At 50.7% G+C, this 25,200-nt stretch overlaps 1 protein-coding gene across 1 annotated transcript in view; it reads right to left on the reverse strand.

Moving 5' to 3' along the window:
* Positions 1–25,200, reverse strand: part of LOC140064508 (O-acyltransferase like protein-like) — an 83,389-nt gene that overhangs the window by 23,398 nt on the left and 34,791 nt on the right. Inside the window, exons 6-7 of the mRNA XM_072111509.1 lie at positions 17,041–17,211; positions 16,358–16,460 (exon numbers count right to left, since the gene is read on the reverse strand). Coding sequence (XP_071967610.1) covers positions 16,358–16,460; positions 17,041–17,211 — 274 coding nt within the window. The remainder of the gene's footprint in view (positions 1–16,357; positions 16,461–17,040; positions 17,212–25,200) is intronic.

Genomic DNA, 25,200 nt, shown 5'->3' on the forward strand with positions numbered 1-25,200 from the left:
CAGAGGGGGTCTGGTCTTGGGTCTATATAGAAAAGGAAGTCTGGTCTCGGGTCTATCTATATACAGAGGGAGTCTGGCCTTTGGTCTATATATAGAGGGAGTCTGGTCTGGGGTCTATATACAAAGGGAGTCTGGTCTGGGGTCTATATATACAGAGGGAGTCTTGTCTTGGTTCTATATCCAGAGGGAGTCTGGTCTTGGGTCTATATCCAGAGGGAGTCTGGTCTTGGGTCTATATCCAGAGGGAGTCTGGTCTTGGGTCTATATACAAAGGGAGTCTGGTCTTGGGTCTATATACAGAGGGAGTCTGGTCTGGGGTCTATATACAGAGGGAGTCTGGTCTTGGGTCTATATACAAAGGGAGTCTGGTCTGGGGTCTATATACAAAGGGAGTCTAGTCTGTGGTCTATATACAAAGGGAGTCTGGTCTTGGGTCTATATACAGAGGGAGTCTGGTCTTGGGTCTATATCCAGAGGGAGTCTGGTGTTGGGTCTATATACAGAGGGAGTCTGGTCTTGGGTCTATATACAGAGGGAGTCTGGTCTTGGGTCTATATACAGGGGGAGTCTGGTCTTGGTTCTATATACAGAGGTAGTCTGGTCTTGGGTCTATATACAGAGGTAGTCTGGTCTTGGGTCTATATACAGAGGTAGTCTGGTCTGAGTTGTATATATAGAGGTAGTCTGGTCTGGGTTCTATATACAGAGGCAGTCTGGTCTGGGATCTATATACAGAGGGAGTCTGGTCTGGGGACTATATACAAAGGGAGTCTGGTCTGGGGACTATATTCAAAGGGAGTCTGGTCTTGGGTCTATATAGAAAGGGAGTCTGGTCTAGGGATTAGGGGGTCTATATACAGGTGGAGTCTGGTCTGGTGTCTATATACAGAGGTATTCTGGTCTGGGGTCTATATACAGAGGGAGTCTAATCTGGGGTCTATATGCAGAGGGAGTCTAGTCTGGGGTCTATATGCAGAGGGAGTCTGGTCTTGGGTCTATATTCAGAGGGAGTCTGGTCTGGGGTCTATATACAGAGGGAGTCTGGTCTTGGGTCTATATGCAGAGGGAGTCTGGTCTTGGGTCTATATTCAGAGGGAGTCTGGTCTGGGGTCTATATACAGAGGGAGTCTGGTCTTGGGTCTATATACAGAGGGAGTCTGGTCTGGGGTCTATATATAGAGGGAGTCTGGTCTTGGGTATATATACAGAGGGAGTCTGGTCTTGGGTCTATATACAGAGGTAGTCTGGTCTTGGGTCTATATACAGAGAGAGCCTGTTCTGTGGTCTATATACAAAGGGAGTCTAGTCTGGGGTCTATATCCAGAGGGAGTCTGGTCTTGGGTCTATATACAGATGGAGTCTGGTCTTGGGTCTATATATAGAGGGATTCGGGTATGGGGACTATATACTGAACGAGTCTGGTTTGGGGTTTATATACAGAGGGAGTCTGGTCTTGGGTCTATATCCAGAGGGAGTCTGGTCTTGGGTCTATATCCAGAGGAAGTCTGGTCTTGGGTCTATATCCAGAGGGAGTCTGGTCTTGGGTCTATATCCAGAGGGAGTCTGGTCTTGGGTATATATACAGAGGTAGTCTGGTCTTGGGTCTATATACAAAGGGAGTCTGGTCTGGGGTCTATATACAAAGGGAGTCTAGTCTGGGGTCTATATCCAGAGGGAGTCTGGTCTTGGGTCTATATACAGATGGAGTCTGGTCTTGGGTCTATATATAGAGGTAGTCTGGTCTTGGGTCTATATAATGAGGTAGTCTGGTCTGAGTTGTATATATAGAGGTAGTCTGGTCTGGGTTCTATATACAGAGGCAGTCTGGTCTTGGGTCTATATCCAGAGGTAGTCTGGTCTTTGGTCTATATACAGAGGGAGTCTGGTCTTGGGTCTATATACAGAGGGAGTCTGGTCTTGGGTCTATATAGAAAGGGAGTCTGGTCTCGGGTCTATCTATATACAGAGGGAGTCTGGCCTTTGGTCTATATATAGAGGGAGTCTGGTCTGTGGTCTATATACAAAGGGAGTCTGGTCTGGGGTCTATATACAGAGGGAGTCTGGTCTTGGGTCTATATCCAGAGGGAGTCTGGTCTTGGGTCTATATCCAGAGGGAGTCTGGTCTTGGGTCTATATCCAGAGGGAGTCTGGTCTTGGGTCTATATCCAGAGGGAGTCTGGTCTTGGGTCTATATACAGAGGTAGTCTGGTCTTGGGTCTATATACAAAGGGAGTCTAGTCTGGGGTCTATATCCAGAGGGAGTCTGGTCTTGGGTTTATATACAGAGGGAGTCTGGTCTTGGGTCTATATACAGAGGGAGTCTGGTCTTGGGTCTATATACAGAGGTAGTCTAGTCTGGGGTCTATATCCAGAGGGAGTCTGGTCTTGGGTCTATATACAGATGGAGTCTGGTCTTGGGTCTATATATAGAGGTAGTCTGGTCTTGGGTCTATATAATGAGGTAGTCTGGTCTGAGTTGTATATATAGAGGTAGTCTGGTCTGGGTTCTATATACAGAGGCAGTCTGGTCTGGGATCTATATACAGAGGGAGTCTGGTCTGGGGACTATATACAAAGGGAGTCTGGTCTTGGGTCTATATAGAAAGGGAGTCTGGTCTAGGGATTAGGGGGTCTATATACAGAGGGAGTCTGGTCTGGGGTCTATATACAGAGGGAGTCTAATCTGGGGTCTATATACAGGGGAGTCTGGTCTTGGGTCTATCTATATACAGAGGGAGTCTGGTCTTGGGTCTATCTATATACAGAGGGAGTCTGGTCTTGGGTCTATATGCAGAGGGAGTCTAGTCTGGGGTCTATATGCAGAGGTAGTCTGGTCTTGGGTCTATATACAGAGGGAGTCTGGTCTTGGGTCTATATAGAAAGGGAGTCTGGTCTTCGGTCTATGTATATACAGAGGGAGTCTGGTCTTGAGTCTATATGCAGAGGGAGTCTAGTCTGGGGTCTATATCCAGAGGTAGTCTGGTCTTTGGTCTATATACAGAGGGAGTCTGGTCTTGGGTCTATATACAGAGGGAGTCTGGTCTTGGGTCTATATAGAAAGGGAGTCTGGTCTCGGGTCTATCTATATACAGAGGGAGTCTGGCCTTTGGTCTATATATAGAGGGAGTCTAGTCTGTGGTCTATATACAAAGGGAGTCTGGTCTTGGGTCTATATACAGAGGTAGTCTGGTCTTGGGTCTATATCCAGAGGGAGTCTGGTGTTGGGTCTATATACAGAGGGAGTCTGGTCTTGGGTCTATATACAGAGGGAGTCTGGTCTTGGGTCTATATACAGGGGGAGTCTGGTCTTGGTTCTATATACAGAGGTAGTCTGGTCTTGGGTCTATATACAGAGGTAGTCTGGTCTTGGGTCTATATACAGAGGTAGTCTGGTCTGAGTTGTATATATAGAGGTAGTCTGGTCTGGGTTCTATATACAGAGGCAGTCTGGTCTGGGATCTATATACAGAGGGAGTCTGGTCTGGGGACTATATACAAAGGGAGTCTGGTCTGGGGACTATATACAAAGGGAGTCTGGTCTTGGGTCTATATAGAAAGGGAGTCTGGTCTAGGGATTAGGGGGTCTATATACAGAGGGAGTCTGGTCTGGTGTCTATATACAGAGGTATTCTGGTCTGGGGTCTATATACAGAGGGAGTCTAATCTGGGGTCTATATGCAGAGGGAGTCTAGTCTGGGGTCTATATGCAGAGGGAGTCTGGTCTTGGGTCTATATTCAGAGGGAGTCTGGTCTGGGGTCTATATACAGAGGGAGTCTGGTCTTGGGTCTATATGCAGAGGGAGTCTGGTCTGGGGTCTATATGCAGAGGGAGTCTGGTCTTGGGTCTATATTCAGAGGGAGTCTGGTCTGGGGTCTATATACAGAGGGAGTCTGGTCTTGGCTCTATATACAGAGGTAGTCTGGTCTTGGGTCTATATACAGAGGTAGTCTGGTCTGAGTTGTATATATAGAGGTAGTCTGGTCTGGGTTCTATATACAGAGGCAGTCTGGTCTGGGATCTATATACAGAGGGAGTCTGGTCTGGGGACTATATACAAAGGGAGTCTGGTCTGGGGACTATATACAAAGGGAGTCTGGTCTTGGGTCTATATAGAAAGGGAGTCTGGTCTAGGGATTAGGGGGTCTATATACAGAGGGAGTCTGGTCTGGTGTCTATATACAGAGGTATTCTGGTCTGGGGTCTATATACAGAGGGAGTCTAATCTGGGGTCTATATGCAGAGGGAGTCTAGTCTGGGGTCTATATGCAGAGGGAGTCTGGTCTTGGGTCTATATTCAGAGGGAGTCTGGTCTGGGGTCTATATACAGAGGGAGTCTGGTCTTGGGTCTATATGCAGAGGGAGTCTGGTCTGGGGTCTATATGCAGAGGGAGTCTGGTCTTGGGTCTATATTCAGAGGGAGTCTGGTCTGGGGTCTATATACAGAGGGAGTCTGGTCTTGGCTCTATATACAGAGGGAGTATGGTCTGGGGTCTATATACAGAGGGAGTCTGGTCTTGGGTCTATATACAGAGGGAGTCTGGTCTTGGGTCTATATACAGAGGTAGTCTGGCCTTGGGTCTATATACAGAGAGAGCCTGTTCTGTGGTCTATATACAATATGAGTCTGGTTTGGGATCCAGAGGGAGTCTGTTCTGAGGTGTATATACCAGGCAGATGAAGACTGATCTAGGGTCTATATAGAGAGGGATTCGGGTATGGGGACTATATACTGAACGAGTCTGGTTTGGGGTTTATATACAACACGATTATATTGAGGTCTATGGAGAAGGAGGTTTTTCTTTTTAACAGGCGCTTTATCCGGGGATCAATGCAACAGAAGTTTGGTCTGGGGTCTGTATACAGAGGAAGTTTTGGTCTAGTTTGGGGTCTTATAAAACACCTGTGCTGGGGTTCATGTATTCGCTTAGGTTGATTATTGTATGACCTCCGGTCCTTAGAGGGCTCATCTGAGTCTGCATTCATTTCAGGCTGTGATTTGGAAAGGGGGTTGTGAATACGACAGCTATAAAAGGATTAGAAATGAAAAGTTATTTATTTATAAAGTTGCTCAACTTTGTACCATCCCCTTTAACTGGATAAAGTTATGATTCAGGATGGTTGAGTACGTAAGACAATGACGGCGGAGCGAGATTTATTCCAGCAGGTGAAGTTTATCGCAATTAGTGGCCTTTAAAATTACATTAACTTTCCTGTGGGTTGTCCTATATTTATCAAAATGCCATCTTGAATCTGCAAGTGTCCTGGAAGAAGCCATAATTCGGTCCTCCGCCTGTACGGTAATCATCCTCTTACATTTGCTTGTCTTGACCCTATTACACTGCAGATTTGCTGACATTTGGGGTTAGACCCCTTTAAATAGCCATTTCCCTGTACATAGCCAGCCGGTCCTTTGTATATAGCCAGCCAGTCCCCTGTACATAGCCAGCCAGTCCCCTTTATATAGCCAGTCAGTTCCATGAACATAGCCAGCCAGTTCCCTGTACATAGCCAGCCAGTTCCCTGTATATAGCCATCCAGTCCCATGTATATAGCCTGCCAGCCCCTCTGTATATAGCCTACCAGTCCCCTCTACATTGCCAGCCAGTTCCTTGTTTAAAGGCAGCCAGTCCCCTCTATATAGCCAGCCAGTCCCCTGTATATAACCTGCCAGTCACATGTATATAGCCTGCCAGTCCTCTGTATATATCCTGCCAGCCCCTGTACATAGCCAGCCAGTCCCCTGTACATAGCCAGCCAGTCCCCTGTACATAGCCAGCCAGTCACCTGTATATAGCCAGCCAGTCCTCTGTATATAGCCAGCCAGTTCCCTGTATATAGCCAGCCAGTCCCCAGTACATATCCAGCCAGTCCCATGTACATAGCCAGCCAGCTCCCTGTACATAGCCATCCAGTCCCCTGTACATAGCCAGCCAGTCCCTGTACATAGCCAGCCAGTCCCCTGTACATAGCCAGCCAGTCCCCTGTACATAGCCAGCCAGTCCCCTGTACATAGCCAGCCAGTGCCCTGTACATACCCAGCCAGTCCCTTGTACATAGCCAGCCAGTTCCGTGTACATAGCCAGCCAGTCCCCTGTACATAGCCAGCCAGTCCCCTGTACATAGCCAGCCCGTTATTTGTACATAGCCAGCCAGTCCCTTGTACATAGCCAGCCAGTGCCCTGTACATAGCCAGCCAGTCCCTTGTACATAGCCAGCCAGTTCCGTGTACATAGCCAGCCAGTCCCCTGTACATAGCCAGCTGGCCCCCTGTATATGGCCTGCCAGTCCCCTGTATATATCCTGCCATTACTCTGTATATATCCTGCCTGCCAGTCCCCTGTAAATAGCCAGCCAGCTCCCTGTACATAGCCAGACAGTTCCGTGTACATAGCCAGCCAGTCCCCTCTACATAGCCAGCCGTTCCCCTGTAAATAGGCTGCCAGCCCCTCTGTATATAGCCTACAAGCCCCTGTATGTAGGCAGTCAGTGACCTGTATGTAGCCAGCCAGTCCCTTGTATATATCCTGCCATCCCCTGTAAATAGACAGCCAGTCCCCTGTATATATCCTGCCAGCCCCTGCACATAGCCAGCCAGTCCCCTGTACATAGCAAGCCAGCTCCCTGTATATAGCCAGCCACTCCCCTGTACATAGCCAGCCAGTTCCGTGTACATAGCCAGCCAGTCCCCTGTACATAGCCAGCGAGTTTGTGTACATAGCAAGCCAGTCCCCTGTACATAGCTAGCCACTCCCCTGTATATAGGCTGCCAGCCCCTCTGTATATAGCCTACAAGCCCCTGTATGTAGCCAGTCAGTGAACTGTATGTAGCCAGCAAGTCCCCTGTATATATCCTGCCAGCCCCTGTGCATAGCCAGCCAGTCCCCTGTATATATCCTGCCAGTCCCCTGTACATGGCCAGCCAGTCCCCTATACATAGCCAGCAAGCTCCCTGTACATAGCCAGCCAGTTCCCTGTACATAGCCAGCCAGTCCACTGTACATAGCCAGCTAGCCCCCTGTATATATCCTGCCAGCCCCTGTACATTGCCAGCCAGTCCCCTGTACATAGCCAGCCAGTTCCATGTACATAGCCAGCCAGTCCCCTGTACATAGCCAGCCAGTCCCCTGTATATAGCCAGCCAGTCCCCTGTACATATCCAGCCAGTCCCCTGTACATAGCCAGCCAGTTCCTTGTACATAGCCAGCCAGTTCCTTGTTTATAGCCAGCCAGTCCCCTGTACATATCCAGCCAGTCCCCTGTACATAGCCAGCCAGTTCCTTGTACATAGCCAGCCAGTCCCCTGTACATAGCCAGCCAGTCCCCTGTACATAGCCAGCCAGTTCTGTGTACATAGCCAGCCAGTCCCCTGTACATAGCCAGCCAGTCCCCTGTACATAGCCAGCCACTCCCCTGTATATAGCCAGCCACTCCCCTGTATATAGGCTGCCAGCCCCTCTGTATCTAGCCTACAAGCCCCTATATGTAGCCAGTGACGTGTATGTAGCCAGCCAGTCCCCTGTATATATCCTGCCAGCCCCTGTAAATAGCCAGCCAGTCTCCTGTATATATCCTGCCAGCCCCTGTACATAGCTTGCCAGTCCCCTGTACATAGCCAGCCAGCTCGCTGTATATAGCCAGCCACTCCCCTGTACATAGCCAGCCAGTTCCGTGTACATAGCCAGCCAGTCCCATGTACATAGCCAGCGAGTTCCGTGTACATAGCCAGCCAGTCCCCTATACATAGCCAGCCAGTGCCCTGTATATAGGCTGTCAGCCAGTCCCTCTGTATATAGCTTACAAGCCCCTGTATGTAGCCAGCCAGTCCCCTGTATGTAGCCAGCCAGTCCCCTGTATATATCCTGCCAGCCCCTGTACAAAGCCAGCCAGTCCCCTGTATATATCCTGCCAGCCCCTGTATATAGCCAGTCAGTCCCCTGTACATAGCCAGCAAGCTCCCTGTATATAGCCAGCCACTCCATTGTACATAGCCAGCCAGTCCCCTGTACATAGCCAGCCAGTCCCCTGTATATAGCCAGCAAGTCCTCTGTATATAGCCAGCCAGTTCCCTGTATATAGTCAGCCAGTCCCCTGTACATATCCAGCCAGTCCCCTGTACATAGCCAGCCAGTCCCCTGTACATAGCCAGCCAGGTCCCTTGTACATAGCCAGCCAGTTCCGTGTACATAGCCAGCCAGTCCCCTGTACATAGCCAGCCAGTCCCCTGTATATAGCCAGCCAGTCCCCTGTACATATCCAGCCAGTCCCCTGTACATAGCCAGCCAGTTCCTTGTACATAGCCAGCCAATCCCCTGTACATAGCCAGCCAGTCCCCTGTACATAGCCAGCCAGTTCCGTGTACATAGCCAGCCAGTCTCCTGTACATAGCCAGCTAGCCTCCTGTATATATCCTGCCTGCCCCTGTTCATTGCCAGCCAGTCCCCTGTATATAGCCAGCCAGTCCCCTGTACATAGCCAGCCAGTTCCTTGTACATAGCCAGCCAGTTCCTTGTATATAGCCAGCCAGTCCCCTGTACATAGCCAGCCAGTCCCTGTACATAGCCAGCCAGTTCTGTGTACATAGCCAGCCAGTCCCCTGTACATAGCCAGCCAGTCCCCTGTACATAGCCAGCCACTCCCCTGTATATAGGCTGCCAGCCCCTCTGTATATAGCCTACAAGCCCCTGTATGTAGCCAGGCAGTGACGTGTATGTAGCCAGCCAGTCCCCTGTATATATCCTGCCAGCCCCTGTAAATAGCCATCCAGTCCCCTGTATATATCCTGCCAGCCCCTGTACATAGCTTGCCAGTCCCCTGTATATATCCTGCCAGCCACTGTACATGGCCAGCCAGTCCCCTATACATAGCCAGCAAGCTCCCTGTACATAGCCAGCCAGTTCCCTGTACATAGCCAGCCAGTCAACTGTACATAGCCAGCTAGCCCCCTGTATATATCCTGCCAGCCCCTGTACATTGCCAGCCAGTCCCCTGTACATAGCCAGCCAGTTCCATGTACATAGCCAGCCAGTCCCCTGTACATAGCCAGCCAGTCCCCTGTATATAGCCAGCCAGTCCCCTGTACATATCCAGCCAGTCCCCTGTACATAGCCAGCCAGTTCCTTGTACATAGCCAGCCAGTTCCTTGTACATAGCCAGCCAGTCCCCTGTATATATCCTGCCAGCCACTGTACATGGCCAGCCAGTCCCCTATACATAGCCAGCAAGCTCCCTGTACATAGCCAGCCAGTTCCCTGTACATAGCCAGCCAGTCCACTGTACATAGCCAGCTAGCCCCCTGTATATATCCTGCCAGCCCCTGCACATTGCCAGCCAGTCCCCTGTACATAGCCAGCCAGTTCCGTGTACAAAGCCAGCCAGTCCCCTGTACATAGCCAGCCAGTCCCCTGTTTATAGCCAGCCAGTCCCCTGTACATATCCAGCCAGTCCCCTGTACATAGCCAGCCAGTTCCTTGTACATAGCCAGCCACTCCCCTGTACATAGCCAGCCAGTCCCCTGTACATAGCCAGCCAGTCCCCTGTACATAGCCAGCCAGTTCTGTGTACATAGCCAGCCAGTCCACTGTACATAGCCAGCCAGTCCCCTGTACATAGCCAGCCAGTCCCCTGTACATAGCCAGCCACTCCCCTGTATATAGCCAGCCACTCCCCTGTATATAGGCTGCCAGCCCCTCTGTATATAGCCTACAAGCCCCTGTATGTAGCCAGTGACGTGTATGTAGCTAGCCAGTCCCCTGTATATATCCTGCCAGCCCCTGTAAGTAGCCAGCCAGTCTCCTGTACATAGCCAGCCAGCTCGCTGTATATAGCCAGCCACTCCCCTGTACATAGCCAGCCAGTTCCGTGTACATAGCCAGCCAGTTCCATGTACATAGCCAGCGAGTTCCGTGTACATAGCCAGCCAGTCCCCTGTACATAGCCAGCCAGTGCCCTGTATATAGGCTGCCAGCCAGTCCCTCTGTATATAGCTTACAAGCCCCTGTATGTAGCCAGCCAGTCCCCTGTATGTAGCCAGCCAGTGCTCTGTATATATCCTGCCAGCCCCTGTACAAAGCCAGCCAGTCCCCTGTATATATCCTGCCAGCCCCTGTACATAGCCAGTCCGTCCCCTGTACATAGCCAGCAAGCTCCCTGTATATAGCCAGCCACTCCCCTGTACATAGCCAGCCAGTCCCCTGTACATAGCCAGCCATTCCCCTGTACATAGCCAGCCAGTCCTCTGTATATAGCCAGCCAGTTCCCTGTATATAGTCAGCCAGTCCCCTGTACATATCCAGCCAGTCCCCTGTAAATAGCCAGCCAGTCCCCTGTACATAGCCAGCCAGGTCCCTTGTACATAGCCAGCCAGTTCCGTGTACATAGCCAGCCAGTCCCCTGTACATAGCCAGCCAGTCCCCTGTATATAGCCAGCCAGTCCCCTGTACATATCCAGCCAGTTCCTTGTACATAGCCAGCCAATCCCCTGTACATAGCCAGCCAGTCCCCTGTACATAGCCAGCCAGTTCCGTGTACATAGCCAGCCAGTCTCCTGTACATAGCCAGCTAGCCCCCTGTATATATCCTGCCAGCCCCTGTTCATTGCCAGCCAGTCCCCTGTATATAGCCAGCCAGTCCCCTGTACATAGCCAGCCAGTTCCTTGTACATAGCCAGCCAGTTCCTTGTACATAGCCAGCCAGTCCCCTGTACATAGCCAGCCAGTCCCTGTACATAGCCAGCCAGTTCTGTGTACATAGCCAGCCAGTCCCCTGTACATAGCCAGCCAGTCCCCTGTACATAGCCAGCCACTCCCCTGTATATAGGCTGCCAGCCCCTCTGTATATAGCCTACAAGCCCCTGTATGTAGCCAGGCAGTGACGTGTATGTAGCCAGCCAGTCCCCTGTATATATCCTGCCAGCCCCTGTAAATAGCCATCCAGTCCCCTGTATATACCCTGCCAGCATCTGTACATAGCTTGCCAGTCCCCTGTACATAGCCAGCCAGCTCGCTGTATATAGCCAGCCACTCCCCTGTACATAGCCAGCCAGTGTCCTGTATATAGCCAGCCAGTCCCCTGTACATATCCAGCCAGTCCCCTGTACATAGCCAGCCAGTTCCTTGTACATAGCCAGTCAGTTCCTTGTACATAGCCAGCCAATCCCCTGTACATAGCCAGCCAGTCCCCTGTACATAGCCAGCCAGTTCCGTGTACATAGCCAGCCAGTCTCCTGTACATAGCCAGCTAGCCCCCTGTATATATCCTGCCAGCCCCTGTACATTGCCAGCCAGTCCCCTGTATATAGCCAGCCAGTCCCCTGTACATATCCAGCCAGTCCCCTGTACATAGCCAGCCAGTTCCTTGTACATAGCCAGCCAGTTCCTTGTACATAGCCAGTCAGTCCCCTCTACATAGCCAGCCAGTTCTGTGTACATAGCCAGCCAGTCCCCTGTACATAGCCAGCCAGTCCCCTGTACATAGCCAGCCAGTCCTCTGTACATAGCCAGCCACTCCCCTGTATATAGGCTGCCAGCCGCTCTGTATATAGCCTACAAGCCCCTGTATGTAGCCAGTCAGTGACGTGTATGTAGCCAGCCAGTCCCCTGTATATATCCCGCCAGCCCCTGTAAATAGCCAGCCAGTCCCCTGTATATATTCTGCCAGCCCCTGTACATAGCTTGCCAGTCCCCTGTACATAGCCAGCCAGCTCGCTGTATATAGCCAGCCACTCCCCTGTACATAGCCAGCCAGTCCCCTGTATATAGCCAGCCAGTCCCCTGTACATATCCAGCCAGTCCCCTATACATAGCCAGCCAGTTCCTTTTACATAGCCAGCCAGTTCCTTGTACATAGCCAGCCAGTCCCCTGTACATAGCCAGCCAGTCCCCTGTACATAGCCAGCCAGTTCCGTGTACATAGCCAGCCAGTCTCCTGTACATAGCCAGCTAGCCCCCTGTGTATATCCTGCCAGCCCGTGTACATTGCCAGCCAGTCCCATGTATTTAGCCAGCCAGTCCCCTGTACATTTCCAGCCAGTCTCCTGTACATAGCCAGCCAGTTCCTTGTACATAGCCAGACAGTTCCTTGTACATAGCCAGCCAGTCCCCTGTACATAGCCAGCCAGTCCCCTGTACATAGCCAGCCAGTTCTGTGTACATAGCCAGCCAGTCCCCTGCACATAGCCAGCCAGTCCCCTGTACATAGCCAGCCAGTCCTCTGTACATAGCCAGCCACTCCCCTGTATATAGGCTGCCAGCCCCTCTGTATATAGCCTACAAGCCCCTGTATGTAGCCAGTCACTGACATGTATGTAGCCAGCCAGTCCCCTGTATATATCCTGCCAGCCCCTGTAAATAGCCAGCCAGTCCCCTGTATATATCCTGCCAGCCCCTGTACATAGCTTGCCAGTCCCCTGTACATAGCCAGCCAGCTCGCTGTATATAGCCAGCCACTCCCCTGTACATAGCCAGCCAGTTCCGTGTACATAGCCAGCCAGTCCCATGTACATAGCCAGCGAGTTCCGTGTACATAGCCAGCCAGTCCCCTGTACATAGCCAGCCAGTGCCCTGTATATAGGCTGCCAGCCAGTTTCTCTGTATATAGCCTACAAGCCCCAGTATGTAGCCAGCCAGTCCCCTGTATATATCCTGCCATCCCCTGAACAAAGCCAGCCAGTCCCCTGTATATATCCTGCCAGCCCCTGTACATAGCCAGTCCGTCCCCTTTACATAGCCAGCAAGCTCCCTGTATATAGCCAGCCACTCCCCTGTAGATAGCCAGCCAGTCTCCTGTACATAGCCAGCCAGTCCCCTGTATATAGCCAGCCAGTCCTCTGTATATAGCCAGCCAGTTCCCTGTATACAGACAGACAGTCCCCTGTACATATCCAGCCAGTCCCCTGTACATAGCCAGCCAGTCCCCTGTACATAGCCAGCCAGGTCCCTTGTACATAGCCAGCCAGTTCCGTGTACATAGACAGCTAGTCCCCTGTACAGACAGCTAGTACCCTGTGTATGGCCTGCCAGTCCCCTGTATATAGCCTGCCATTCCTCTGTAAATATCCTGCCTTCCAGTCCCCTGTACATAGCCAGCCAGTCCCCTGTACATAGCCAGCCAGTTCTTTGTACATAGCCAGCCAGTCCCCTGTACATAGCCAGCCAGTCCCCTGTACATAGCCAGCCAGTCCCTTGTACATAGCCAGCCAGTTCCGTGTACATAGACAGCCAGTCCCCTGTACATAGCCAGCTAGTCACCTGTATTTGGCCTGCCAGTCCCCTGTATATAGCCTGCCATTCCTCTGTATATATCCTGCCTGCCAGTCGCCTGTACATAGCCAGCCAGCTCCCTGTACATAGCCAGCCAGTTCTGTGTACATAGCCAGCCAGTCCCCTGTACACAGCCAGCCAGTCCCCTGTATATAGGCTGCCAGCCCCTCTGTATATAGCCTACAAGCCCCTGTATGTAGCCAGTCAGTGACCTGTATGTAGCCAGCCAGTCCCCTGTATATATCCTGCCAGCCCCTGTACATAGCCAGCCAGTACCCAGTATATATCCTGCCAGCCCCTGTACATAGCCAGCCAGTCCCCTGTATATAGCCAGCCACTCCCCTGTACATAGCCAGCCAGTTCCGTGTACATAGCCAGCCAGTCCCCTGTACATAGCCAGCCAGTTCCGTGTACATAGCCAGCCAGTCCCCTGTACATAGCCAGCCAGTCCCCTGTATATAGGCTGCCAGCCCCTCTGTATATAGCCTACAAGCCCCTGTATGTAGCCAGCCAGTGACCTGTATATAGCCAGCCACTCCCCTGTACATAGCCAGCCAATTCCCTGTACATAGACAGCCAGCCCACTGTACGTAGCCAGCTAGCTCCCTGTATATATCCTTCCAGCCCCTGTACATAGCCAGCCAGTCCCCTGTACATAGCCAGCCAGTTCCGTGTACATAGCCAGCCAGTCCCCTGTACATAGCCAGCCAGTCTCCTGTATATAGGCTGCCAGCCCCTGTGTATATCGCCTACAAGCCCCCATATGTAGCCAGTCAGTGACCTGTATGTAGCCAGCCAGTCCCCTGTATAAATCCTGCCAGCCCCTGTACATAGCCAGCCAGTTTCCTGTACATAGCCAGCCAGTCCACTGTACATAGCCAGCTAGCCCCCTGTACATAGCCAGCCAGTTTCCTGTACATAGCCAGCCAGTCCACTGTACATAGCCAGCTAGCCCCCTGTATATATCCTGCCAGCCCCTGTATATAGCCAGCCAGTCCCCTGTACATAGCCAGCCAGTCCCCTGTACATAGCCAGCCAGTTCCGTGTACATAGCCGGCCAGTCCACTGTACATAGCTAGCTAGCCTCCTGTATATATCCTACCAGCCCCTATGCATAGCCTGCCAGCTCCATGTACATAGCCAGCCAGCTCCCTGTACATAGCCAGCCAGCTCCCTGTACATAGCCAGCTAGCCCCCTGTATATATCCTGCCAGCCCCTGTACATAGCCAGCCATTCCCCTGTACATAGCCAGCCAGTCCCCTGTACATAGCCAGCCAGCCCCTGTACAAATCCAGCCAGTCCCCTGCACATAGCCAGCCAGTTCCCTGTACATAGCCAGCCAGTCCCCTGTACATAGCCAGCCAGTTCCGTGTACATAGCCAGCCAGTCCCCTGTACATAGCCAGCCTGTCCCCATTATATAGCCAGCCAGTTCCCTGTATGTAGCCAGCCAGTCCCCTGTACATAGCCAGCCAGTCCCCTGTACATAGCCAGCCAGTCCCCTGTACATAGCCAGCCAGTCCCTGTATAAAGCCAGCCAGTCCCCTCTACATAGCCAGCCAGTCCACTGTATATAGCCAGCTAGTCCCCGGTATATAGCCAGCCAGTCCCCTCTACATAGCCAGTCAGTCCCCTGTATGTAGCCTGCCAGCCCCTGTATATAGCCAGACTTCTTACCAGCACATAAAAATAATATACTCTGTACTCACCTTTACAATGCCTGCCCCACCCCCCCAGGTCTACTACCTGGTCCAGTCCCGCCGGCAGTGACAGGTCAGTGCCTAGTTGCCGCCGTTAAAGTCTGTGCATCGCTAGCGCGCATGGACCTAGTGCTACAGGCAAGTAATCAAGAAGGGTACCTGTGGAGGACGTCAGAAAGGAGATCCTCAGACCCCTCTAGCGAACACATGGATGGCTGTGCGACCCCCACGACGACTGCCAACCGGTCATGCTGAAGGATGTTGTAGGCAGCAGCAGATTGCTCTCCTTTGTGATTTTGCAGAGCTCGGGCAGTGCTCCTCCTGTTCCTCCTTGCACAAAGGCAGAGGTAGCGGTCCTGTTGCTGGGTTGTTGCCCTTTTATGGCCCCCACCACGCCTGCTGGTGTACTGGCCTGTCTCCTGGTAGTGCCTCCAGCCTCTGGACACAACGCTAACAGACACAGCAAACCTTCGGGGCACAGCTCACATTGTTCTGTCGTCCTGGATGAGCTGCACTACCTAAGCCACTTGTGTGGGTTGTAGAGTCCGTCTAATGCTACTACGAGTGTGAAAGAACCACCAACATTCAGAACTTACCAAAACATCAACCAGAAAGCATTGGTACTGAAATGTGGTCTGTGGTCCCCACCTGCAGAACCAACTTTTGTCTATTCCATTTGCACAACTGCATGTGAAATTGGTTGTCAAATTGATTTTCCTAAATGGACAGTTTGATTTCACAGAAGTTTTATGTAATTGGAGTAATAATGTGTTGTGTAGGTGTTCCCTGAGCAGTAAATATGAGGCCATTGAGCCTTCAGGAAAGAATTCTGAGGTAAGACACGTGTGTGTGTCCATAACTCATGACCACAGTGGCTACAAAGCGCCGCAGCGGTCACTTTCAGTTCTCCGAAGTTGCAGGAGGCAGTCGCCGGCACTCATCAGCTGTTGCTGGGTGGATGACCCCTTGCTTAGAACAAATATAGTTTGCAGATCATAGATTCCGTAAAACTGCGCTTATTCGTCTGTATACAGAAGAAATTGGCCAAGTGCCTTTACGCAGAGGGGTCTGGGGTCTATATATTCGAATTTTCTAATATATTATTATGAATGTCTTATCTGCGGGCTATATACAGAGGGCGTTTGGTCTGGGGATTGTCCTATAGAGGTTTGGCCTGTGTTCAGTAAACAGAGAATTGGGGAGTCTGTGTACAGGTTGGGTCTGTAGATTTGTAGCCATGGTCATGTAGCCAGGTGCGGAGTCTTTATATAGGGAGGTCTGGGGCCTGTAGCTTGGAGGTGTGGCCTACATGCATGGGGAGGGGCATAAGGCAAGGAATCCCCTTTGCATAATTACATACACAGCAGGGAAAATAATTGCTTCAACATCAACTTTCTTACCTTAGAAAGAAGAAGGCGTCCACTCCCAAGAAGACAGGTCCACTGACCACATAGATGTACTGTGGCTTCTCTAATACATTGGATTTCCATTCCAAGGAGTTATCTGTAGTGAGACACCAGAAATACATTGAATATTGTATTATCCATACTTTTTACAGCTGAGAGTTTTCTCCAGTTGCATCCAGCCTAGAACATATCGGTTAAGAATCTGGACAGTAAGAAAAATTGTCTATCTGCTCGGATACATTGTAGCAAAATATGAAGGGGTGAGACTTGTGCCATAGACGTATTACAGTTATAGCAAACCCTCAGCTGTGAGAAGTCTGTGCACCCACCACCACATTTTCTAATCAAATATTCCAATATACTCCACAGGCAAGGGGCAGATAAGACCACCATGGACTGTAGGAGTATTATGGCCCCTAAAAAGTCTGGAATCACTTCCTACACCTGGTACTAGAATCAGCTTCTAGGAGATGGAGGATGAGTCCCTTCTGCTGCTTTGAATCTTCTGTTTCAGGACCTTTGGCGGACCTTCAAAGGTCCTTGTGTACATGTGTACTGAGAGCAGGAACAGATATTTGAGGATTTTATGGGTGAAGGCCCTTCTCAGTATTTAATTTGGTGGGTGGTTTGGGCGGCCATATTATAATCCACTGCTGTCCACAGGTTATTATACTCACCTATGTTGAGGGCACTGCTCAGAATACTGGTATGTCCTGATATGATCCACAACAGACTGAGGATTCGGATCCCATTCAGAGTGGGGTACTCCTGATTCTTGGAGGTCCCCGCCATCACAGCCGGGAAGTTCTCTTGTATGGCAAAACTTTTCAGGACTTTCTCAGTACAAGCTGGAGACAAGAAATATTCCTGTTAGAGGAGGGATTTGCAATCTGCTACTGTACAAGTATTTAGAGACTACATAGAGCATTTGGCAGAGACTGATTCCATAAAAGAAGGAACCAGCAGGAATGTAACTGGAGGGGGTCCCAACGGACATTGGTCATGACTAAAATCCTGCTGAGTTCCCTTCAATAGGCTGGAAGAAAAAGAATACCAGAGGGGAGCACCGCACTCTCAAGACTCCATTAACTAGTTTGGGGCCCTATGGCCTGTGTAATTGGTTCTCCGGCGACTCATGTCTCAGGTCCCAGGTGTACCTGGGTACCTCCTTGTGCTCCAGCAGCCCGGCCGCACCTACACTCACCAGCTCCTGCGGCCCCTCCCACTATGGAGGCTACGTTATCTACTGCTGAACCCCGATTGTGACTATCCATGCCCTCCAAGTATGACAGAGATGCAGGGGATTCATCACCCAGTGTTCCTTGCACATTTAACTGAAGCCTACGCAGTTGGTCACAGAATTGTCCCAGGTGTCTTTTATGATCAGCCTTCTCTCTGGGAAAGCCCTGCCTTAGGACAGGAACGACATGGCCACGGCTAATATTACTGCTTTACTCAATGAATTCTGGTCCGTCTTCGAGGAACCAGCTCTGGCGCCGTCAGCTGAAACGGTCTGCTGAACTTGTGCCAAGAGGACTTGTTTGTTGGTGATTACACAGTCCAGTTTTGCACTTTAGCTTTTTAGCTGGCTTGAAATGAGGCGGCCTTGGTCGCTACCTTTAAAAAAGGCCTCTCTGGACATATTAAAGACCACCTCCAATACTTGTGATGGGCATCATGAGTATTTTGTTATGCCATTTGGGCTGTAATGCCCCAGCCGTATTCCAGGAGTTTGTCAATGACATTTTCAGAGATTTGCTTTATATCGCATGTTGGTATATCTAGACGATATCCTGGTCTTCTCTACGTACAACAAGTTTTCAGGCGCCAACCACCTCTTTGCTAAGCTCGAAAAGTGCCTTTTCCACCAAAAGCGTCTTCCTTTTCTTGGATACATCGGGGGTCATTTACTAAGGGCCCGATTCGCGTTTTCCCGACGTGTTACCCGAATATTTCTGATTTGCGCTGATTGTACCTGAATTGCCCCGGGATTTTGGCTCACGCGATCGGATTGTGGCGCATCGCCGCCGGCATGCGCGCGACGGAAATCGGGGGGCGTGGCCGAACGAAAACCCGATGTATTCGGAAAAACCGGCGCATTTAAAAACCGAAAAAGTGTCGCTTGGGAAGCGCTTACCTTCACCTGGTCCAGCTCGGTGCATTCAGCGCAGCAGCGCCACCTGGTGGACGGCGGAGGAACTACCTTCAGAAATCCCGTTCGGACCCGAATCCTGTGCAGAGAACGCGCCGCTGGATCGCGAACGGACCGGGCCTTTAGTAAATGACCCCCATCATCTCTAACAAGGGACTTCAGTAGGACTTTGTGCAATCACAAGATTCCTGAGCTTTACTCACTACTACCGGCAGTTTTGTACGGTTAATTAAGAAAAACACTGATCCTAAATTCTGGCCTTCGGCGTCTGAAGTAGCTTTCTCATAACAGAAGCGTTTGCCTCTGCTCCTGTTCTCACGCAGCCTGAAAGGACCCAAAGGCTGAACGCTCACCTGGGGTTTCTTCTCAAAGACCTTCTCAGCTGCAGAGAGATACTACTCCATAGGACATCGCAAACTTCTGGCCATAAAGCTTGCCCTGAAAGAGTGGCGTTGTCTTCTGGAAGGAGCTTTCATCCAGTCTGTGTCTATACAGATTACAAGAACCTCCTAAATCTCCAGACTGCTCCGCGTCTCAGCCCACAACAGGCTGGCTGGTTCCTGATGCCCTGGCTGATGCCCTTTCTCGTGCCTCCGATGTTTTTGGGGAAGAACCTGCTCCTCGACATATCGTTCCTCCTGAATGACTGGTTGTTGTCGCTCCTGTGGAACTACAGCAACTTCTTCCTGGCAAGACCTATATCTGACCTGCTCTTCGAAAGAGGATACTAACTTGGGGACATTGCTCTCGGGTGGCTGGGTACCCTGGGTTGCAGACATTTGTTGCTCTCATATCCCCTTTCTACTGGTGGCCAGATCTGGTCAAGGATGTACTGGATTTTGTGAGTTGCTGCGCTTCCTGTGCCTGTAACAAGTCTTCACTTCTCAAGCCAGCAGGTCTGCTCCTGCCATTGCTGATACCCAATTGCCCGTGGACTTTGTTACAGATCTTCTGCCATCTTCCAGTAATACTGTCATCTGGGTGGTCGCAGATCAGTTTTCTAAGATGTTCCACTTCATTTCTCTGCCTGGTCTGCCCTCATCTCCTTGTCTCGCCAGCCTGTTCTTCTTCCACGTCTTCCGGCCTCATGGACTCCCTCTGCATATTGTCTCGGACCGAGGGGTCCAGTTTGTTTCTCGGTTCTGGCGTTCCCTGTGCAGCTTCAAAAAAGGCTGGACTTTTCCTCTGTGTACCATCCACAGTCTAATGGACCAGTGTCTCTGTCTCTGCCCGAAAGGACCACTGGTTCACTCTGTTGCCGTGGGCAGAATTTTCCTACAACTCTTTGGACTCTGAATCTGCGGGCTCTGCTCCCTTCTTCATTGTCTATGGACAGCACCCACACCCAGGCCTGGCGCCAGCCCCCGGCTAACCCGGGCAAGTGCCGGGGCCCTGAAGTACTGGAGGGGCCCACTCGGGCCTGGGAGATTCCTTCCCTAACCATCGCGATCTGTGTGCTTCCCAGCTCACTGCTTTCCCCAGCAGGAGCTGCAGCATCGGAGGCTGAAGGACCTTTGATGACGTCATGGTCACATGACCTGCCGGGGAAAGCAGTGAACACAAAGACCTGCATCTGTGAGGTGGGGGGGGGGAAGACATGACAGGGACATGAGGGGGGACAGTGTGTATACAGGAGGAGGGGGCAGTGTGTATACAGTTTGAGGGGGGGGCAGTGTGTATACAGGAGGAGGGGGCAGTGTGTATACAGGGGTAGGAGGGGCAGTGTGTATACAGGGGGAGGGGGCAGTGTGTATAAAGGGGGAGGGGGGCAGTGTGTATACAGGAGGAGGGGGGGCAGTGTGTATACAGGGGTAGGAGGGGCAGTGTGTATACAGGGGGAGGGGGCAGTGTGTATAAAGGGGGAGAACATGGGGGGCAGTGTGTATACAGGGATAGAGGGGGGCAGTGTGTATACAGGGGGAGGGGGACAGTGTGTATACAGGGTGAAGAGGGGGCAGTGTGTATACAGGGTGAAGAGGGGGCAGTGTGTATACAGGGGGAGGAAGCAGTGTGTATACAGGGGTGGGGGGGCAGAGTGTATACAGGAGGGGTGAATGTGTACACGGGGATGGGGGGGCAGTGTGTCCACGCAGGGCAGGGAGGGCAGTGTGACTACTGGAGGGCGGCCCATAAAGGGGCCCACTAGTGCTCTGTCGCCCAGGGGATCACTAAAACCTGGAGCCGGCCCTGCCCACACCCTTCTCTTCCTGTGTCTTCGGACGTTCCTGCCATGGAAGAGTTAGTTCAAGATCTTAAGTCTATCTGGGAACAGACTCATCTTTCCTTATTACAGGTGTCTGCTCGAACCAAAACCAGGCCGTCCAAAAATGCAGATATATAGAGATAGATATATAGATTGAACAACTGATATAGAGGGATAGATACAATTTAGACACAATTTAAATGCAATTCCCGGCGAAGCGCCAGTTGGGCTAGGGATCGGCGCAGGGCTGCACATTGGGCCTCTGTGGGACCTTACTGCCTATAGCCTTCGCTCGTTCAGGTCAGATATGGCACTTAACAGCTGCTCTCCGAAGTTTATCCGGAAGCCAGAACCTCCCGAAAAATCTGCTGGGTGACAGTAGGGAAGGGGGCACCCTAGATACATATATAGATACATACATAGCTAGATACATATATAGATACATACATAGCTAGATACATATATAGGTACATACATAGCTAGATACATATATAGGTACATATATAGCTAGATACATATATAGGTACATACATAGCTAGATACATATATAGGTACATATATAGCTAGATACATATATAGGTACATACATAGCTAGATACATATATAGGTACATACATAGCTAGATACATATATAGGTACATACAGGGCCGGATTATAGGCGGGGCTCCCGGGGCTCGAGCCCCGGGGCCCCCACCATATTGCCCCTCCAGGGGGCCCCCACCAGATGCCACCCCCTGCGCCTCCCCTCCTGAGCCGACATCTCCCTGAAGCCGGGCCGCATCCCCGGCACAGGAGACTGCTAGTGCCACCTTTCCACCCCCCGGCACAGGTCACAGCCTCCCCACCCTCCCATCTGCTTGCATATTCAAGCCTACCGCCCCACGCCAGCCCTCCGCCTATTCCCCTGCAAGGCTGAGCCACACGCCCCCCGGAAAAGTTGACCGCCTCCACGCCCGCCCAGACGCATGGCCATCCAAGCAGCCCCGCTAGTACTCGCGCCACCCCCGCCCTCCGCAACTCCCCCCCGCCGGAAAAAGCACCTGGATGAAGAACACCGCTCCCCTCCCCCGGCCGAATACGCAACTCCCGCCGCCCCCCGCCCTAAAAATCACCCACCCTCAGCCACTCCACCCACCCGAACACGGTCCCCCGCCCCCTCCTCCCCCGCCAAACATTTGTCCCCCCCTCCCCCCCGCGCGCCCTTACAGGCAACAGTCCGGTCCGCGCCCCTATCCCCCGCCCCCCCCCCCCCGTACAAGCAGCAGTCCGAGGACGCCCCTAAACCCCCCCCCCCCCGCGCCGGTACAAGCAGCAGTCCGGTCCGACCGCCCCATCCCCCCCCCCCCCCCCGCGCCGGTACAAGCAGCAGTCCGGCCCGCCCCAACCCCCCCCCCGGACAAGCAACAGTCCGTCCCGCGCCCACCACCCCCGCTCGAACACCCGTCTGACACCACGAACAGTCACCTGGAAATGTAAGTATATAAATATGTATTTGTGTGTAAAAATGTATTTCTGTGTAAATATGTATTTGTGTGTGTATATGTAGGTGTATATATATGTATATAAAGTGTATATGTGTATATACAGAGTATATGTGTATGTACAGTGTATATACAGTGTATATGTGTATGTACAGTGTATATACTGCGTATATGTGCATCTACTGTGTATAAACTGTGTATATGTGCATCTACTGTGTATATACTCTGTATATGTGCATCTACTGTGTATATACTCTGTATATGTGCATCTACTGTGTATGGGTACATTCACACGCGGTATGCCCGCCATGCGGACATACCGCCATGTGCTGGATAGGAGGAGGAGGTGATCCCTTCTCCCTCCATTGAAAACAGTGGCGCACGGCCGCACACTCGTAAAAAGATAGAGCATGCTCTATCTTTTTGCGGTGAACAGCGCGGATCAGCACCCTACCGCTGCCGGCCCGCCATTGCCCTCTATGGGGACATATATGCGGCCGCAAATTTGCGGCCGTTTGTACGTCCCCCCAGACGGCCGTGTAAATGAGCCCTAAATATGTATATACTGTGTATAAATGTGTATATATGCATCTACCGTGTATAGGCTGTGTATAAATGTGTATATATGCATCTGTTATGTATATATGTATATGCTGTGTATATGTGTATATATGTGTATATATGAATCTACTGTGTATATATGTATATGCTGTGGATATATGCATAGATGCATATACTGTATTTATACACGCATACATTTATATCAGCATGTACACCTTAAAATATATGTATATATATGATGTGTGTTTTTGTATATGCTGTGTATATGGTATGTATGTATATGCTCTATACAGTGAATGTGTGTGTGTGGCTGTGCGGGCTGAGGTGTATGTTACATGGGACTGCATATCTGGTAGGGGTGAAGGTAGATATAAAGATGTGTTACTGGGGGCGAGGCGGCTGTATGTAGCTGTGTTACTGGGGGCGAGGCGGCTGTATGTAGCTGTGTTACTGGGGGCGAGGCGGCTGTATGTAGCTGTGTTACTGGGGGCGAGGCGGCTGTATGTAGCTGTGTTACTGGGGGAGAGGCGGCTGTGTGTAGCTGTGTTACTGGGGATGGGGCGGCTGTATGTAGCTGTGTTACTGGGGATGAGGCGGCTGTATGTAGCTGTGTTACTGGGGATGAGGCGGCTGCATGTAGCTGTGTTACTGGGGGCGAGGCGGCTGTATGTAGTTGTGTTACTCCGGGCGAGGCGGCTGTGTGTAGCTGTGTTCCTGGGGATGAGGCGGCTGTATGTAGCTGTGTTCCTGGGGATGAGGCGGCTGTATGTAGCTGTGTTACTGGGGATGAGGCGGCTGTATGTAGCTGGGTTACTGGGGCGAGGCGGCTGTATGTAGCTGTGTTACTGGGGATGAGGCGGCTGTATGTAGCTGTGTTACTGGGGATGAGGCGGCTGTATGTAGCTGTGTTACTGGGGATGAGGCGGCTGTATGTAGCTGTGTTACTGGGGGCGAGGCGGCTGTATGTAGCTGTGTTACTGGGGGCGAGGCGGCTGTATGTAGCTGTGTTACTGGGGGCGAGGCGGCTGTATGTAGCTGTGTTACTGGGGGCGAGGCGGCTGTATGTAGCTGTGTTACTGGGGGCGAGGCGGCTGTATGTAGCTGTGTTACTGGGGATGAGGCGGCTGTATGTAGCTGTTTTACTGGGGATGAGGCGGCTGTATGTAGCTGTGTTACAGCTGGGATAGTGGAAAGTGAGCAGGAGGACGTGTATGCACGCTACACTCAATGGGGGCCTCCACCAGACTTTGCGCCCAGGGGCCCCCACCAACCTTAATCCGGCCCTGGGTACATACATAGCTAGATACATATATAGATACATACATAGCTAGATACATATATAGATACATACATAGCTAGATACATATATAGGTACATACATAGCTAGATACATATATAGGTACATACATAGCTAGATACATATATAGATACATACATAGCTAGATACATATATAGATACATACATAGCTAGATACATATATAGGTACATACATAGCTAGATACATATATAGATACATACATAGCTAGATACATATATAGATACATACATAGCTAGATACATATATAGGTACATACATAGCAAGATACATATATAGGTACATACATAGCTAGATACATATATAGGTACATATATAGCTAGATACATATATAGGTACATACATATTTAGATATAAGATACATAGATACATATACAGGTAGTCCCCGGGTTACGTACAAGATGGATTTTTTAGATTTGTACTTAAGTTGAATTTGCATGTAAGTCGAAACTGTATTGTATTGTACATCTAGACAAAAATTTTTTTGCCCTTATGACAATTGGAGTTTAAAATTTTTTTGCTGTAATGGGACCAAGGATTATCAATAAAGCTTTATTACAGACACCTTACAGCTGATCATTGCAGTCTGGGACTATAGTAACATCCAGAGAGGTCACCAGAGGTCACAGGGGGCAGAGGGGTCTGTCTGTAACTAGGGGGTCACCTGTAAGTCAGGTGTCCTTAAGTAGGGGATCGCCTGTATAGATAAATACATAGCTTGATATAAGATACATACATAAATGAAGAAAACGGCAGCACTCCCTTTAAGTGAACAAAACTGTGTTTTATTCCATCCTATGCAACGTTTCAGCTGTATCCCAGCCTTTCCCAAGCATTGTGTGAAGTGTTACAAACATGGGCACATCATAGTGACATCATCAAGGCAAAAATTTGCATATCAATAGAAAATATATACACATAATTATATAATTTGGAAGCCAAAGGCGAGGTATCCAGACCAGATATACACCTCATAAATGCCTCTCTTGAGCCATTATCCTTACCTAGCTTCAACCAACAGCAAGCACAGGAACTAGTAGCGGATTTTACTCTACAAGAAGTTAAGTCAATAATAAATAAATTAAAAAAGGGGAAGGCACCAGGTCCGGACAGACTAATAAATG

The sequence above is a fragment of the Engystomops pustulosus genome, chromosome 1, assembly GCF_040894005.1.
Source record: "Engystomops pustulosus chromosome 1, aEngPut4.maternal, whole genome shotgun sequence".
Lineage (NCBI taxonomy): Eukaryota > Metazoa > Chordata > Amphibia > Anura > Leptodactylidae > Engystomops > Engystomops pustulosus.